Raw genomic sequence first — 17,390 nt, 5'->3', positions numbered from 1 at the left:
TTACCATTATGTGATAACTAAACTTAATGGCAGGTTATAGCAGCCACATAAGTTGAGTGGGAGTTAAATTTGATTTGCTGTTGTAACTCTCTTACCTTCTGGATGGTGTCACAGGGCTGCTAGCATGAAGGCGGCGTGGGCTACTTAGCAATCACAATACTCCACATACTTAAATATTTTTATGCAGGTTTTGTGAGGACTGGCAAGTTATGGCTGACCTAGACTCTAGGATTTCTTTTAATCATTGCTGGGGATTCATTCTGATGTGTTCTTTAAATTTTGTGTTGTTCAAACTTTGAGACAGATTTCAGTCTTGTTCCATCTTGTGTTGAGCGTGAAGTGTACGTCTCAACACCCCTGCCATTTCTGAGAATGGTATGCTCTGTGTGTGGCTGTAATTTTACACCCTGTTTTCAGTGTGCATACTGTGCTACAGTGGGGGAGGGGTTAGTCTGAAGGGAGTAGTCTTCTGCTTTTTGCAGGGTTGTTTTTCACCTTCTTTTATAATCTCTTACAAATGGAGATGTATTTGTTTAAGATATTCCAGGGTAATTTTGGAGTCCTGTTTTTAATGTATTACTCTTCCGAATTTGCTGTTTGAAAATTGTTCGTGACTGACTAAACCACGTTTTCATGTCTTGACTTTGGGTGTAGATCTGTTTGTCTGTGGATCTGTGATACTGTAGTGCATTGTGCTGACATTTCAGTTTGGCCTGTGTGGGTGTTGCTACACTGTGTTCAGTTGTTACTGTTGGACACCCTGACGCACAGGGTAGAGTTGTAGCTGAGTCCCCTCCCCCCCTGGCTTTCTCTGCCGCACTCTCGCGCCTGTCTACATGTGGTGTGCTCTTTGGACTGGAGCATCCAGGCTTGCTACCTCACAAACATTCTTTCTGTTGGAACTGATTAAGGCCTACAAGTGAGCAAGGATAAACAATGGTTTTAAGTCTTTTTTAGGTTTATATGTAATTCAACCCATTGCCTTGTACTTTAAGATTACTGGTATAGATTACCAGTCGCAAAAATTCAGAATATTGTTGGAAATTTGGTCTTTTTTATGATTTTTTTTTACAAATATTTACTAATTTCATCAACTTAGTTTATTAAATACAGGTTTACACAATGGTTTAATGTGTCTTTTTTTCCCTTTAAGCACTGTGACTCACATTTGATAGTGATGATGCTAGATTGAACCCAACATTCTTAATGCTTTTAACTCAAATTGGGGTTTTGGCCATATCGGCGCCTGAAAGCTAGTCTTGATGTGCTTCACCCTACCTTTTCCACAAGACTGCTTAAACAATAATGTACACCACTGAATGCACACTTTTGTTGTATGCTGCTTGTGTAGTGCTTTCTTTCACCCTACGTTTGGAGGCTTTAGGTTCTTTTTTTAGGCTGTTCCTTCTGTGTAATGAGGAGCACATAGTGTTTGTCATCTGGAATCACTTGCCATCTTAGGACAGGACAAATAGTCTGGAAATGTTCTATTTCTTATAAGGCAGTTTCAGATCCATAAGGGCCAGACAGTGCAGTTTATTTTGATGTTTTCCGAAAGCATTTTACATTGTTAATGAGACGTTTAGCCTAAACATTGGAATATTGCAGGATCATAACAGTTATGCTGTGCTCGATGGGTATGAGACATGGAGGCTGGAGCAAAGGTGGATTATATTGGAACACTTACGATTTTCGTTTTGCTGAACAACAAGAAAAGTGGTCTTGGAACCACTGGTCTACTTATGCACTAGATATTTCAGGTTTCAAAGACAAACACTGAACAAAAGTGCAGTGGTTTAAACAACTGTTTCAGAGAACAATAGACTCTATGGTTGTGACTGATTTGTTAAACTAGTTGATCATTTTGCTTACAGGGCTCTTGATAAAATGTAATTCTTGCTTTTGTGAATAGTACAAGCCACAACATGCTAAACAGTTTAATCCAGAAAAAAAAAACATGTATGAAGATTTAAAAATATATATATTATTGTAGCCAATGCCTATAGTCTTTCAAAAATTATAAAAAAAAACAAAACTCTGGCCTTGTTTCTGCACTGCTGTATGTTTCTTTATACCCTGCTTTTATCATGAAGAATTAGTCCTGTGTATCCATGCAGCTTGTTTGCGTGTAACATGGTGTTGGGGAGGAGTCAGTTTTCTTCCTTTTATACCATGTTTTTGGTCATACTAAACACTTTTGATGTAATGTTGATGTATTTTTAATGCACAAGTTGTGTGTGTGTGTGTGTGTGTGTGTGTGTGTGTGTATATATATATATATATATAATGTGTGTGTGTGTGTGTTTTTAATTTCAGCTAAAATAAATATGCGATTGTCAACTTCTGAAGGAAAAATCCATTCATCTTATTCAGTGGAAAACCTCAAGCTTGAAGGATGAGCTCAAAGAATTGTATGGCAGCATTTTAATTTGGCATCTAAGATTCAAGTTGGAGGATGTCTCCTCAGAAGAGATGGAGATTCAAGGTTGAGATCCCCAGTTGTATTTGGGCTTGTTATATTACTGCTAGTTATTAACTGCAAAAAACCTATAGTAGATTCAGGAAATAAATCTAATATGGTGTCTCAGAAATGTTCATATCTGTTTTTTGGGTTGTTCACTACTTTTTCTGGTAATTTGCTAGTATCAATTTGAGAGACTTGATAAATCAGTGAAATCCTGAATTTGCCAGGGTACATCTTCATTCCTAAATGTCTAAATTCTTTAGCCTGCAGGACCTTGTAAAAGCTAGGTTGTAGCAAACAGCTTAGTCTTTGCAGGCTTTTTGGAGGCTGCCTGGTTGGTTGTTTTTGGGTTTGTTTGGGGTTTTTTTTTGTTTTGGAGCTATTGGATTTTCTTATCATTGTCTTAGGGTTACGTTTTTCTGTATGCATGACATCTCTGTGTGAAATGTGGCTATGCCACATTGAATTCATCTTTAAAATTACAGGAACTGTGACTTTCTAAAAGGGTGGAGAGGGAGGGCTATTTATTTGTCATTTTGAGTCATTCTTGAATTAGCTGAAAACTTAACCATATAGCTGGAAATTTAACCCTATATTCCTACTTGTTTGGACAAGTGTGAAATATTTGGCCATGCAAGCAATTATGGATGCTGCCACTTGGAATAACTGGGCATGTTGGAGAGGCTTTTAGGGAAGACTGAAAACACCAATATCACTGTGGAGACTGCACACTCCAGTGGAGACCATAGGACTGGAGAGTTATGTTGCTTGTGGAGAAAATGCTGCAGGCTCCAAAGAATTTACTGGCCCAGGTGTCGTACACGCCTGATGTGCAGCCAAATCACTGGAGCAGAATTTGACGATGTCACTTGAACATGACCCCAGCGGAGAGATCTGCTTCAGTACAGTGCTAGGCCTTTGCTAGGACTCCGCTATTGCACAGGATGATCTGTGTGCTTGAGAGGGGTTTGAAGAGACGCTGCAGCTTGTGCGCATAACCGTGCAACATTATTTGGGTCATGAAGAACATATTGACTTATGGTTGGCCAAGTAGCAGAGTTGCTGCCTTTTGATTGATAGGCCTGTAGTGAGATTTGTCTTGCTCCCTCTTGTGTAGATGCAGAGCTGTGCATCTTCACACCCCTCTCCTTTGTGAAAGTGGTACGATCTGTGCCTAGCTGTAATTTTCCACTCTCTTTGTGCTGCAGTGGGGGAGGGGTTAGTTGTCTACTTTTCAACATGTTGATTTTGAATATAGATTGACCCTTTTTCTGTTTTTGTTGTTTCTCTTCGTATTTTGTGGTTACTCGTGACTACTGTTTCATACACTCTTGAATATGTAGTGTAATGATTTACTGATTTAAATATGTAAGATTTAAGTATATATAAACATAGTATAGAAATGTGCTTTGTGTTGCTGACTGTTGCTGTGCTGATAACCCTACAGCATGTGGTGGTGTTAAAAGCAACACCTTAAAACAATATGCTCCACCCAAGCATGCGAGTCCTAGTTTCAGCTCCCCTCCCCCTCCTGTTCTCTTTCTCTGTGTCTTGTGCCTACAGGGCTGTGCCCTTTAGGGCTGAGAGATGCTAGCTAGCTTGTATACATTCTTTCTGTAGCAGTTGATCATGGCTAACTACTAAGTGAGAATGATCTGAGGTTAGGGGTACATCCTTTCGGATTATTTATTTTTATTTTTTTTTTCTACTGGTTCCTGATATATACACCCCCCCCCCCCCGCAATGGAATTTCTTACATTTGTCGTAACTCTCCTACAATTTACATTTATTTTTTATTATTAATAATTTTTAATAAGTTGGGGTTTTGTCACACAATTAGCAAAAAAGCAGCGTAATTAACAAATTAGCTTGTTTATGGGCGGCCAGTGCTTATAGTGAATTTCATACAAGTCAGTGACCATTGAACAGGCTAGTTAGTGATCCTGAAATCACATCTATGAAGGAGGAGGAGCAGCTTGTACTTAAAGGATTGTTTAAATGTACCATTGAGGGGTAACTTGCATGCACACAGGAGAGCCTTGCCATAAAAACCCAGCACAGTCCTGAGCTTTTATACATTTACGCAGTAGCAAAGTTGTGTTCTTGGAACTTTTTGGATTATTTTTTGATTATAATATAGCATTCTAAGACATCTGGCTTGCTCCCTCTTGTGTTGGGTTTGAGTTGTACACCTCAACACCCTTCCCTATTGTGAAAAATGGTATGATCTGTGCATAGCTGTAATTTTCCACTCTGTTTGCAGTATGTGGTCACTATGCCGCAGTGGGGGAAGGGTTAGTTTAGTAGGTCCCCCCCCCCCCCCCTTTTTTTTTTTTTGTATTCTCAAGCCACAATTTGAGCCTGTGTAATATTTTGTTTTTTAGCGTTATCCTATAGAGTATGTAGTATTAAGTTATTGATTGAACAAAGCAAAGAATTGCTTAAAAAAACCCTTTTTTTTAATTTTTTTTTTATTTTTTTTTACATGGTTTGATTTTTTCCCCTCCATCTTTGATACAGTAGTGTTGGTTTTGTATTTTCAGTATGCCTGTTTCTGCACTTTGTTGTGGTGTCACTGGCGACAGCATGAACAGTCCACAGTGCTTGTAGCACATCATTCTCCCTGATGGAGTGTTTTGACTATTACACATAATCCTATGTATGGTTTTTGATTTTCTTCATTCAGTCAGACCATTCAGTTAGAGTGGACACTGATCTGCTTTTGCATCACGATTAGCAAAGGTTTATTTAGTCTCTTCTTGTATTTTTGAGATGTTAAAGTTCTTAATGGTGAGGGGTGGGATGATTTGATTTGATGTAACATTACATATATATTAAAGCCATAGCATTATACATGATTTGCTAGCTGTGTTAGAGAATCACATAATTTATTTATTAACTTGCTATACTGTAGCTTGTAATTTGGTAAATTCCAATACATGAAGATGGGGCAAATATCTTGGGCCTTGAAACATCTAAACCAAGCGTGGGCTCTGGGGCATGGTACTGAAATAGAGGCGTACGTTTGGACCATTGGGAATTGTAGCCTGCCTCCTGCATGCAGCCAGTAGAATGATTCTTTGTGTGTGTGTGTGATTTTGCTCCTCAGTGGTTTTGGATATCTGTGTATGGAGAGTGTATACACTTGGAAATTTACAGTACAGGAACTTTCCTTTACTCTCTGATCTATTTAGTTAGATCATTTGGAGGCTATAAAGGCTAAAATGTTTCTAATTGTGGAAGGAGAAAGCGGAAGATGTTTTAGTTTGTTGACAAGAAATGTCTACAATATTTCAACAACAAAAAAAAGAGTTTGTTGGTGTATCTCCTAAACCTCGAAAGTAGATGGTTGATCTTTTGGTTAAAAGGCTATTCTGACTGTAAAGATGATTATCCGTTCTCTTTTTTCCAGGATACATTTGATGTTTTTAAAACACTATTTTTAGGGGATAGCTGTTCACCAGTTGAGTTAAGAGATATATAGATTGATGTGGGTTTTTTTTTTGTTTGTTTTTTTTTAAACTTTGCAAGGCTTTTGTGCAAGTATGGTCCTCTCATTTGTCAGATTGTCATAAGTGCACTTTAAATCCATGGACTGTAGCATTCAGGACTCCCATTTATAAGAGCTTCTGAGAATATTAAAACCATGAGTGAGGGGTGAGAAACCAAAGATAAGACGATACTTGGGTATCAAAGTCAGAGCATGATTTACAGGCAGGTTATGTAATCTCACAGCATACTAGATATGAATGGAGCAAACATGGAGATAATTTCAAAGAGAAATCTCTTTTGAATTGAACATTTCTCTTTTAGGTTAACTGGAAGCAAAACATTACCACTACCAAGCTACTATCACATCTGTAAGCTAAGCTAACAATCTTGTCAGGAATGATTCAGCTTTAGCAGCTGCATATAATTAAGCCCTGGCGGCCATCTTGAGTCGCTACAGTGAGAGACAGACATGTTGCCTGTACTGCTGTGGGGTGGGGGAGGGGAGGGGAGGGGAGGTGGGGCGTCTCAGCCAGATTGGAATGGGGATGTTGTTACCGACAAGCCGCCATTTATTGGGCTTTTTTGTGGTGCTTATATAGAGGAAATGGGAAAATATATTTATATACAGTAAGACAAACATTGCTGTAGAGGTGTGTCCTTTTTTTTTGTTTGTTTAGAATTTGTGCATGTTTGGTTACCGTGCACCCCTACGTTTGCTGAATGATAGTCCTCAGTTGCAAAGTTCTCCCTCCCTGCAAACATGCTTTTTTTGGTCACATACTAATAGCTAATTCTGATATTGCAGTTTACTAACAGCTTTGACCTTGGATCTCAAAATGGTATTTGTGTGAGCTTCCAGGCTTTCCATTGTAAAGAATTATGCAGAGTTTGGTGTTGAGTAAAAATCTGGTCCATCTAATCACAATAGGAGAGAAAAAAGGTTGTCATGGACACTAGACTTTGGGGACAGGATATGAGCATTCTGACAGGAAGTGAGAGGTGTTGCAGGAGGAGACGCTGCTACATTCAGCCGCTGGTCCGTATGCGCAGTAGCAGACCTTCAGCCCAGCCTGTGCTGCAGTGCAACAGTGCAGCTGCTGGTTGCTCCTGAGGCGCACACACAGAGAACCAAGAAGGGCTGAGCTCACGGGTGATTCAGGGAGCCTGGTGATGTCAGCTGGGAGCCTATGTGTGACGCATGCTAGTGCAGAGGCACAAACGAGGGACGCTGAAATTTAAGGAAAATATTAAAACACACACGGTCTATAGAGAGATGGGGTTTATATTTCCAGCTGAGGGTGTAACCATGACCAACCCAGTGATTGATTGCTTGATTGACTGATTAGTTGGTTGGTTGGTTGATTGAAATGAATGAATGATTGCTTGATGGATGGACTGATTGATTTCTGGCTTGTCTGTTCCTAGATCCACAAAAAAACTTTAATACATTGTACCAAAAGTACTAAGGAAACTTTGAACATCACTTTCCAGATATGTGTAGCTAGATTAATAGGTGGGATCATGTGTGTTATGGTAGGGAAAACCTGAAACCGGAACGGACAGGGGCATCAGGTGTGGAGATAAACCGTGGTATCCCACATAAAGGAGAATCTTTAACCTGATTATTCTCTCTCTCTCTCTCTCTCTCTCTCTCTCTCTCCCTCCCCCCTTTTAGGTTCCAGACCAATCCTGTGGTCAAATCCATGAGCACAGAGGTACAAAGCAAACAAGCAGTCAGGTGAGACATATGGTATTTTGTGACTCTTATGCAGCTTTGTCCGGGTTAATTTTTTTGTTGCTGAAGTCCAATTGTATCAATGGACATGTTGTCCAGGAGTTCTTTACCACATTATAACTATGGTCACACTTTTTTTTATCACCATGTGCTATGATAGCATGCCAGACAAATATAAACATAGTCTTGAGTCCAAGTTTTGTATTGAAATTAGAACTTACTAAAAGATCACAGCATTACATAAATGGCCGCTGTTGTCGCTAGCAGACTTTGTAGGCTGCTGACCTGATTGGCTGTGTGTCAAGCCAATGAGGGTAAAGGGGGAGGGGACAAATTCTGGGTTTTTAGCCCTAGCTGCTGTTTAAACAGAATCATTTAGTTCTGCCATTGTATAGGAAACACTTGGTTTTAATACTAGTTTGATAGAAGAAGTAGATTAATTTAGAACTTTACCTAGTGTAGCCATAGGCTTTTTTTGGACTGTCTGATCTCTGAGATGTTCTGCTTATCTTCAGTTGTAAAGTCTACAGTGGCCTTTCTCTCGGGTTAAATCGCATTTCAAGGACATAACTGAGTTAGTGGCATTGTGGCCATGGCAGCTAGTGATTTATTGTTTTACAGGGCAGCAGAAGCATCTAGAACCCTCCTAAGTGGCATCTAGGTTGCAGAGTGCCACCTAGTGGTACATCTTAGACAATGTCCTTAACAAGGACAGCTATTTTAGACAAATTTAAGATGACAGTTTTACTGAGAATTAAACTAGATTAAATGCAATATTTAGTAAGACTTTTTCCCTGTTTTACTATTTATTGTGATAAACCAGCCATCTTAAACCAATTTCTGTCTTTCCAGATTAACCGGTTGAAAAATGGAAGTCGCTGTGCCAGAAGAGCCTCAGAAGAAGATTTTCCGGGCTCGGAAAACGATGAAGATAAGCGACCGTCAGCAGTTGGAAGTTCTTCACAGCACTTTGGCAGCAGTTTCCTCCACCTCTTCTGCTTCCTCTTCCTCACGGCCCCAGACGCCACTGGTGAATGGAACGCACACAGAGGATGGACAGAAGGGGAAAGAGAAGGAAAAAGAGAAGGACCGCAAAGAGACGCGGTCAAAGTCTCCTACCTCTCCCTCAGTAGGTTCTTCCCCCCTCCCGTCACTTTCTCTCTCTCTCTCGCGTTCGCCCTCACCAGCTGTTGCCCAAAGTCAAAACCCATCACCCTTGCCTTCTGTGAAGAGAGGGTCAGAGAAGGGGAAAGCAGAGGAGAAGAAAGGAGAGAGAGAGAAGAAAAATGAAAAGAAGCCGGAGGAAGCCAAGGCTAACAAATCGGAAGTGAGTGCAAGCTCTCGTTGCAGTTCTACCAAAAGTAGGACATGAAACAGCTTTCTGTATTCGTTTCTTCCCTTCAGTTTATCATGCCAAACCCTGCAGACCACATGAACCTGGGGGCATGTGGCTGCTTTAATCAAGCAACGTTCTGAACTCAGTACAGACACTGCTCATGAAAAGGGAAGAATTTTCTTTTGTTTTGCATTGTTTTCCCTAGTCCATAGCAAAACTTTGTATGAAGTACTTTGTTGTATTCATGCAAACATATTTCAATGGGGAATCTTCTCTAATTTCAATGGAGAATCTTCTCTAACATGCTGTAGTCCAAATTACCGTTTCGCAGTGGCGTTTGCTAGCATAGAATTTGCAGTGAACATAGTTTGCACTTTTGTATTTGAGCAAATTGTCTCTCGTTTTGGTACGCTTGGTAAGTGAGATCCCTGTTTTCCCTCCAGAACTCTACATCCATACATGGTGGATCTCCTTTGGCATCCAACAAAAAGGGCGACCCGAAAAAAACCACGGCCCAAGCGTTAAACAAGGAGATGGCTGCCATAGACACAGATGCCTCGCTTGAGAACGGTTCTACAGAGGAGAAGGAGGAGAAAGGCAGTAAGGACTCCTCCTCCACATCTTCTGGCTCTCCAGCTGGCAGTATGGAGTGTGACCCGGAAGTGAAAGAGGGCTTCCTTTGCCTCAGTGAAGATGAGAGCCAAGGAGAGCGGGATGAGACGAAAGAGAGGAGCGAGGACAAGACTGATATGGATGTTAAGAAAGAGGAGAAAAAAGAGACCGAAAAGGGGTGCAAAGCTGCAGATGGTACAGGTAATTTGTGCCCATTCAATCAGTAATGGGGAAATATGGAGAAAAAAATTGAAACACCCCATTTGTTTCAGAAACATGCAGGTGGTGCTCAGAAGTAATGCTGCCACAAAGAGATGAAGCTATCACTGCCTTACTGATGCGTTTCAACCCCTTTACAATGGAGTGACAAACCCGCTCTGTGCTGGTACCAGGGCACAGACCCGCTCTGTGCTGGTACAAGGTTCAGAGCCTAATTTTTGGATTTTATGCCATGCTCTTCACATAAAATAGATTTGTAGGATTACTGGAAACTAATATAATCTTAGCTCAGTGAAGACACATCCTTCTAAATCACTAACTAAATCTATGCGCTGTTGTTTTATGGAATATGGCAAGGTTGTGCTGTCCCTGAAACATAATCTTGTTGCATTCCAAGTTTAATACTTTTGCTGGAAAATGAATCGTCCTTCAGGGAATTTTTCCATGCCTTCTCAATAAAATAAATCTGCTGCCCACTTTCCATAGGTAACGGCAGTCATGCGGGGAAGAAGAGGTCATTTTCGCCAGAAGTGGGCAGCGATGTTCGGAAGGATGGTGGGAGTAAGGAAGGGAGAGATGGGAAGAGAGCAAGGGTAGAGGGAGTGGAGCTGGAGGCCCAGTTGGAGCTAAAGATCACAGCCAACACAGGCAGCCGCCTGAAACTAGAGAAGGTCTGCTTGCTCGTTATGTACTTTTGTACTTTTATGGCTGTTGACTGACTGTTAAGTTTTGAGAGTAGAGTTTGTGACTGCTACGAGGTTTTCCTTGTAAACAGTGTTGTTTGGTTTATAGGAGCAATTTTTATTTGTTTATTGACATATTTTTGATGAACACACACATTTTACCTTTGCTGGTGTGGTTGGTTTCAGTCAATCATTTGCTCATGTTCAAAAGCGGTCACGTCTCCCTTCGTTTCAGGTGGTGCAGCAGCTGGTGGAGGAGCGCCTGCGTATTTTGCAACTGACTGTGTTCGACCGTGGTCTGCAGGAGCTCAAGGAGAGAGTGGAGAAAATCGACACAGTTACCAAGCAGCAGAATGCTCTCCAGCACATTAGCACACTACAGGTGAGTCCTGTACTAGGGCTGGGTTTCCCTATAAAACAGGCTGCATGAGACAAACCAGTTTTTGCGTTAGAAATGAGGTAGGTGTAAATTGTAGGAAAACAAATGGTGACCAAATAGGTTGTGTGCAAAAAAACAAACAAACCATGTTTTATTATGGAGGTTAATTGATAACTCTAGATTTTCAACGTGCTAGGTTAACTTAGCTGAATATTGATGGGATCACATGACGCATTCAACCCAAATTTGACATGATTTTGTTATAGTTGCACAAACTTACAGTGCCAGGAATGAGGAACAGTCCTGGAAGTGTGACACAATCGAAGAACTGTGTTGTGGCATATTAGGACAACACAACAGCCAAACAAAAAGTCTGATGTCAGAATTTTGTGTATTACCCTGGCTTTTTTGTCAACTCCTATGACATACATTTATTCACATCAAGGAATATGACAGGAGCTCTATTTACTGTTTCTTGATTTCAGTTACAGTGATCAGTGTTTCCCACGAGTTAAGAATTTACCTTTTGTAGTGACCGATGAGCACGCAGAGTCTCATTCAGTTTAAAGGGGGAGAGTGTATCCCGGGTTATTTTCATGTAGCTACAATTTATAGATGTACCCTAAACACCTCACATTCAAACTATCAATAGACACTACAATTTACAGATGTACCCTAAATGCCTCACATGCTGAGACACTAGCTAGGCGGCCACACACAGAGAAGCCTCCAGTCCCAGTTAAGTAACTGCAGCATATGCAACTCTCACAGGAGTGTGACCAAAATGTGTTCATTAGAAAGGAGTTAAACCAGGCATACCAATTCAAGATTTTCATTCCTTACATAAAGTTCTCTTTGAAGGCTAGACAGAAAGAAGGGTTTCCTTTTTGTGACACCCAGGAACAGGTCCACAATTGTTTTTCTGTTCTGAACAACCACCAGCATCACACACAGCACTTGTGTAACCATGACAATCGATTTCTTGAACCTACTCCTCGACAACCTATGAACTTGCAGAAGTGTGTGAACAATGACTGATCGGCATCAAATATGTAGCGTTTCCAGTCTCCTGACCAAGACGCAGCTAAAATGTATGGCTTTATGACTGCCTAATCTGACAAATGGCGTCCCTTGTGAAAGACAATAGTACTGTTTAGTCTGATCCAGGCATAAGTAAACACTGGCTGTTATTGCTAACTTTCTTCCCAATCCAACTTAAAACTCCTAGATCATAAGTTACATACGTACCATTCAAAAGACATAAACTGTTAATGACAATTATTGCCCATTTAGAGTGTTTTGCCATTGTACCGGTTTGCCCGAAACCATTGCATTCAGTTGCCATGGGTACATATCAAAATAAAGCAATAATATGTTAAAGTTTCTTAAAACCACCATGTTTTTCTGAACAACCTTTCACATGTATTCCTAAACACAGATATGTGCACATATACCAAAATATATATATTCAAATTATAAAAATTGTCAATATATAACAAATATATGTTCAATATATTTAAAAATATAAAATATCTAAATATTTCCTTGGATATCTGAGGTTAATTTCCATATTTACATCATACTATGTTGATTTCTTGGTTGGTTGTGTATCTGTCATCTTCATTTCACTTTGTCCTTTAATTTGTTTTTGCTAGCTAAGACGCATGAAAACTTTATGTGCAAACCAAATGGATGTTTTCAAAGTAATTTGGGAAGCCTTTTAGGTTTATTAAGTGTTGAGTGTTTTGTTTCTAAGAAAAGTGCAATATTCTAGAAATATTTATCAGCTTATATTTCATTACAATGATTGTGATTCAAACTACATCATGATGTCTGCAATGCAAAAATAGCTATTTTGTGTATCTGCACTACCAGTGAAGCTACATGAGTTTATATGAATAATGTTATAAAGCTAAAATGGAGTAAAATGTGTTTTCTTTGTTTAATATTTTTCTGCATGTACTATTAAACAAGCAAGAAAACCACTGTAGGCCAAAACCATGTCAAAAAGGCGTCAGGCAGTTTGTTCATAAAAAAAATTATGATTTTATTTCTCAACAACAAATCGTTGGGGTGGGGGGGGGGAGTATAAAAACATAACTGATGCAAGTGCTATGCTCTTATTCTGGAGTTTGCTATATACATGCTAATATATAAATATACATTGTACATTTAAAACACTTCAGTGGTTTTCTTCACTCTCAAAGGCTTTCTCAGTCTTGTGACCCCATTGTGACTGGTTTCAGGCAAAGATTACACGACTGACCAAGAAGTTTGGAGCTGCTAACCAGGCCACTGAAAATTCCAAAAAGATTCAAGAGGTAAGCCTCTTGCTGGAGTTATTTATCAGCAGTTGGCCAGATTTGGTGCAAACCGCCAGAATAAGTTATTATATTTTTGTTGTACTGTTTATAGTACACTTTGCTTTTTCGCTCTTTAGCAGGCGACTGCTAATAAGGCTACTGCCACAACCAACACTACCCCAACAACTCAACGGTGAGCTTTTTCTAAGTTTCAGCTATTTAATGTCAGCCTATGTTCACCTGAGAAAGCCAAACGTGCTCAAGGTTTCTCTCCACAGGCTTGACTCACAGCAGCCAGCAGGTTAACACTCCCCCTTGTGTCTAAAATAGAGATCTGTCTGCTTCTGTTATCTGTGCTCCATTTTTTTTTAGGTGTGATCTTTTCACTTTTTGCCTTATTTCCTTATATGTAGTGATATTTTATCATTGTTTTTAAGAGGGTTTTAATGTTGTATGTTTTGTTATAGAACTGTAAGAACCACACTGGACCCCAGGCAGCCTAGTGCACCTCCCAGTCAGACCAGTTCCACTGGTGAGGCTCTCCGTGCACTGTTTTGGATCTAAAAGTTATAGGAATTCATCAGGAAATTGTCAAATTTAAAAACGTTTCTTAAACAACCCAAAAATGCTCAAATGAGAGAATGTATAATGAGAGTTAGCTTTAAGCCAGCTTTCTGAAATAAAATGGAGTGAATAATTCTGAAACATGTCCTCTCTTAGCTACCCCAGCTCAGCCCAAGCCTCTCTCCACTCCGACCACACCAACCTCCTCTGCCTTGGCTGCCTCTGCGCCTATTCTCCAGATCATCTCCACAACCACAAGCTCCACCCCTTCCTCCTCCACTGCCTCTCTGACTGGTCAGGCCCAGCCGGGCACTCTGCTGCTACAGACCCGCCCCAGCACAGGTGTCATGACGACCAACACAGCGACATCAGGCGGTCAGCCTGTATCTATTCAGCCCTTGCTGATTCAGCTACCGCTGACCATGGCTAACGGACAAGGAGGGACATTAGCGGGGGGCGTTGGCCTGATACCCATGCCAGTTAACAGTATTAACAAGGCCAAGACCACAACAGCTACGACAGCCTTCATACTGCAGAAGACGGCCAACGTTGCTTCTTCCTCTTCGGGGTCCTCCTTGTCGACGACGGCCCCGCAGGTGTCGCTGGCCAGGGCTGTGTACCAGGGTGGGACGGGGACCGTGAGTTCACCCAGCGCCGCCGTTTCTGTGACCTCAGCGCGCGCACCAACACAGTGTGCCACCGTCGTGGGAGTGGCCACAGCCTCGTCGTCCCCGGCGACCATGCTCCCTGCAGCGACGGGGTCATCATCTGCGGCAGGCGGGCCTGGTGCACCCTCTGCATCTGCTATGACTTCTAAGACAGGTGCATAAGTGTTCTTAAATTTGTTTTTACTAGCTAATATGTGAACATGTACTTGATGAACACCGTGAACCACCTCTCACATGCAGCACTGTTTGTTATTTTCTTATAACTTTGTAACTCACTGTGCTAATATTGGCAGAAAGCATTCCTGCTCATTTTCTCACTCTCTTTTCATCCCAGATAATCAAGCCTCTAATTCTGCTTCTGCCAAATCACCTGCTCAGGTACATGTTGTGTACTGGGATGTCACCGTTAAAATTCATTTGAACACTTGGAAAGTTTAAGCATTACAGTTTTATTCCTCTATTGTTTTCTGTTGGTTCCACAGCCTGCGCGACCCAAGGGCTCAGTCATAGACCTAACTGAGGATGATGACGATGTGCAAGGTAAATGACTGCATCTCCGCTTAACCCTTGTTCCTCCTCTCCAGGAGTTATTCTTCAGCATTTTGCTCTTTGGATTTGTTATGTTATGGGTTTCTTAGCCATCTCACTCACTGGCTACCTGTGTGTGCGTTATAGTGACCGGCGTGCAGAAGGCTACTGTTCCATCCATTGCCTCAACCCAGCGACCCCCAGGTCCACCCCCTCCATTAGTCAGCTCTTCCTCTATTGGTGAGTCGTCTCTCTCTCTCTCTCTCTCTCTCCTCTTTTACACTAAGACCAAAACATTTACAAAGACTGTGTTAGGGTCTTCCACTGCTGAGACTGATTATGTTTCTCACAAGTGTTCTTTGCTTGTTGTGACATGTAGATGTGTTTTTACCCTAATTTGTATATGATGTTCTCCCTACCCTACTTTACCCTTTTAACTTTCTATGAATTAATGAATGAATTATATTTATATAGCACCTTTCAAGGAGCCCAGGGGGCTTTACACACCACTTGGTTCTTAGATATGGTACATGAAAACTGTTGTTCACCATTTTGCATGTAAAATAGGCCATTCATGTGAATCGAGTAGATTCTAAAAGTTTAAGGATCAGATGATTATAATGATGGTGGTAGGGCCTCCAGCAGAAAGAAAATAGAATCTCTGACCTCTTCATTAAAACACAACACAGCGATTTCAGTGATTCCACAGTCTTTATTTTAACTTTGTGGACCAATCAGAAATTGGTTAACATCTTCCAGAAGATATTTGTAGTGTTTGTCCATTAGCTAACTCAGCATTTCAAACAGGTTGTGTTTTCTGTCTTAAAAAAACAACCTTAAAATTGTGATGTGTGGTAAAATCTGGTGTTCTGTTTTTTTTCCCCCTCATCAGGTCGCTCTGGGACACAGCATCGATCAACAGTGGTACGTAGATACAACCACTTAATAGAAAACCTTTTTTTTTTCACAAAAAACAGAGTTATACATGTTTTGGCTCATTCCACATTTATTTGGGGATGTACAGGCCATTAACGCTTTTACCACATCACTGTAGCTTGTAAATGGCTTTCAGTATATGTTGAGCTTTCAGGAGATGACTGTTGTTTTTTCCTCTTCTGTCTAGGACTCGCCCACCAAATCTCATCTGGGGTCCTTTTCAGCGGCTCCTCTTCCCCCATTACCATTAACTCCCACTCCCCCAGCCCGGCTGCCTGCAGATGCTGCCCACACCTCTCCTCCCCAGCAACCTCAGCTGAAGTTGGCCCGTGTCCAGAGCCAAAATGGTATTGTCCTGTCCTGGTGCGTGGCTGAAACAGACCGTAGCTGTGCTGCTGTGGACAGCTACCACCTGTACGCTTACCACCAGGACCACCAGGGGGCGGCAGGTGGCAGCACCTTAGCACAGTCTCTGTGGAAGAAGATTGGCGAGGTCAAGGCACTCCCGTTACCAATGGCATGCACACTGACCCAGTTTGTGTCGGGCTCGACGTACTACTTCGCGGTGAGGGCGAAAGACGTGTACGGACGCTTCGGACCATTTTGCGAGCCGCAGTGTACAGATGTCGTCAACCCTCCGTCCTAAGGCACATCCTGATCTGGAGGCATAGTGCGGTTGGCTAGCAAATGAAATAATGGCATAATCGACATAATATTCAAACTGTGGAATGGACTGAACTTAATTACACATCAGACTACTGTTTAGTTATGATATTTGTGAAATTGGGATTACCACAGACTCTGAATAAGATATTTAAAATGCATATTGACATATCTCAGACATGCACACATGCGCATGAGCATGCGCACGCACACACAAACACACGTGCACACATCCACTACCGTTAAAGACACTCTATTCAAATTAACATTTTAAGGAGAAAAGGAACTGGCACCAAAATGAATTGTGCCTAAAACTGTACTTTCCATGTGTAGAACTGTACAGAGTCAAGTGTTGAATCGAGAGGTCAGATATTTATGTTTGTTCCATTCGAAATCTTTCTTTTTTAAGACATTTTTTGTTTGTTTTTTTTTTAAATATAAAAAGGCATTTGGTACATTGCACACATGCTCCATAGTATCACCTGGTCTTAAGCTACACAAGACAATGGTAGCATTAATGCTCTTGTAATGTCCTGTCTGGTAACCAGACACCCCAAGAACTACAAATAAAGGTATTGATTTAAAAAGAACACACAACTGTCTGCCTTTTGGTTTGTGTTTAGTCACAGTTTGTCTTTACCAAAGTACATTGATCCTACACTAACCTAGAGTTACTGTTTAGTAATGATATTTGGACTTGGCCAAGAGACTAGTTGACTATGATGAGACTGAGAAACTAGTTGCAGTTATATGCTGTTATATGGTTTGAACATTCTGCTGTCTGCTATTCTTTATTCCAAGCTAGACA

At 41.0% G+C, this 17,390-nt stretch overlaps 1 protein-coding gene across 5 annotated transcripts in view; it reads left to right on the top strand.

The window, feature by feature from the left end:
• atf7ip (activating transcription factor 7 interacting protein) overlaps window positions 1-17,172 on the top strand; it is a 40,424-nt gene extending 23,252 nt beyond the window's left edge. For 3 of the 5 annotated variants that reach the window (XM_027014825.3, XM_027014823.3, XM_027014824.3), the window contains 14 exons: window positions 7,632-7,694; window positions 8,544-9,018; window positions 9,471-9,840; window positions 10,345-10,529; window positions 10,777-10,923; window positions 13,167-13,241; window positions 13,361-13,416; window positions 13,691-13,755; window positions 13,944-14,609; window positions 14,790-14,833; window positions 14,938-14,995; window positions 15,131-15,223; window positions 15,876-15,907; window positions 16,107-17,172. In XM_027014825.3, coding sequence (XP_026870626.2) covers window positions 8,560-9,018; window positions 9,471-9,840; window positions 10,345-10,529; window positions 10,777-10,923; window positions 13,167-13,241; window positions 13,361-13,416; window positions 13,691-13,755; window positions 13,944-14,609; window positions 14,790-14,833; window positions 14,938-14,995; window positions 15,131-15,223; window positions 15,876-15,907; window positions 16,107-16,565 — 2,709 coding nt within the window. In that variant the 5' untranslated portion in view covers window positions 7,632-7,694; window positions 8,544-8,559 and the 3' untranslated portion in view covers window positions 16,566-17,172. Of the gene's footprint in view, window positions 1-2,316; window positions 2,486-7,631; window positions 7,695-8,064; window positions 8,266-8,543; window positions 9,019-9,470; window positions 9,841-10,344; window positions 10,530-10,776; window positions 10,924-13,166; window positions 13,242-13,360; window positions 13,417-13,690; window positions 13,756-13,943; window positions 14,610-14,789; window positions 14,834-14,937; window positions 14,996-15,130; window positions 15,224-15,875; window positions 15,908-16,106 lie in introns of those variants that run through there. The other 2 variants (XM_081701156.1, XM_027014827.3) reach the window with 2 other exon arrangements.
• The last annotated feature ends 218 nt before the right edge of the window (window positions 17,173-17,390 follow it).

The sequence above is a fragment of the Electrophorus electricus genome, chromosome 18 (genome assembly GCF_041902795.1).
Source record: "Electrophorus electricus isolate QZ-2024a chromosome 18, ASM4190279v1, whole genome shotgun sequence".
NCBI lineage: Eukaryota > Metazoa > Chordata > Actinopteri > Gymnotiformes > Gymnotidae > Electrophorus > Electrophorus electricus.
The sequence above is the reverse complement of the archived record's forward strand: the minus strand, read 5'-3'. Positions and strand labels throughout refer to the sequence as shown.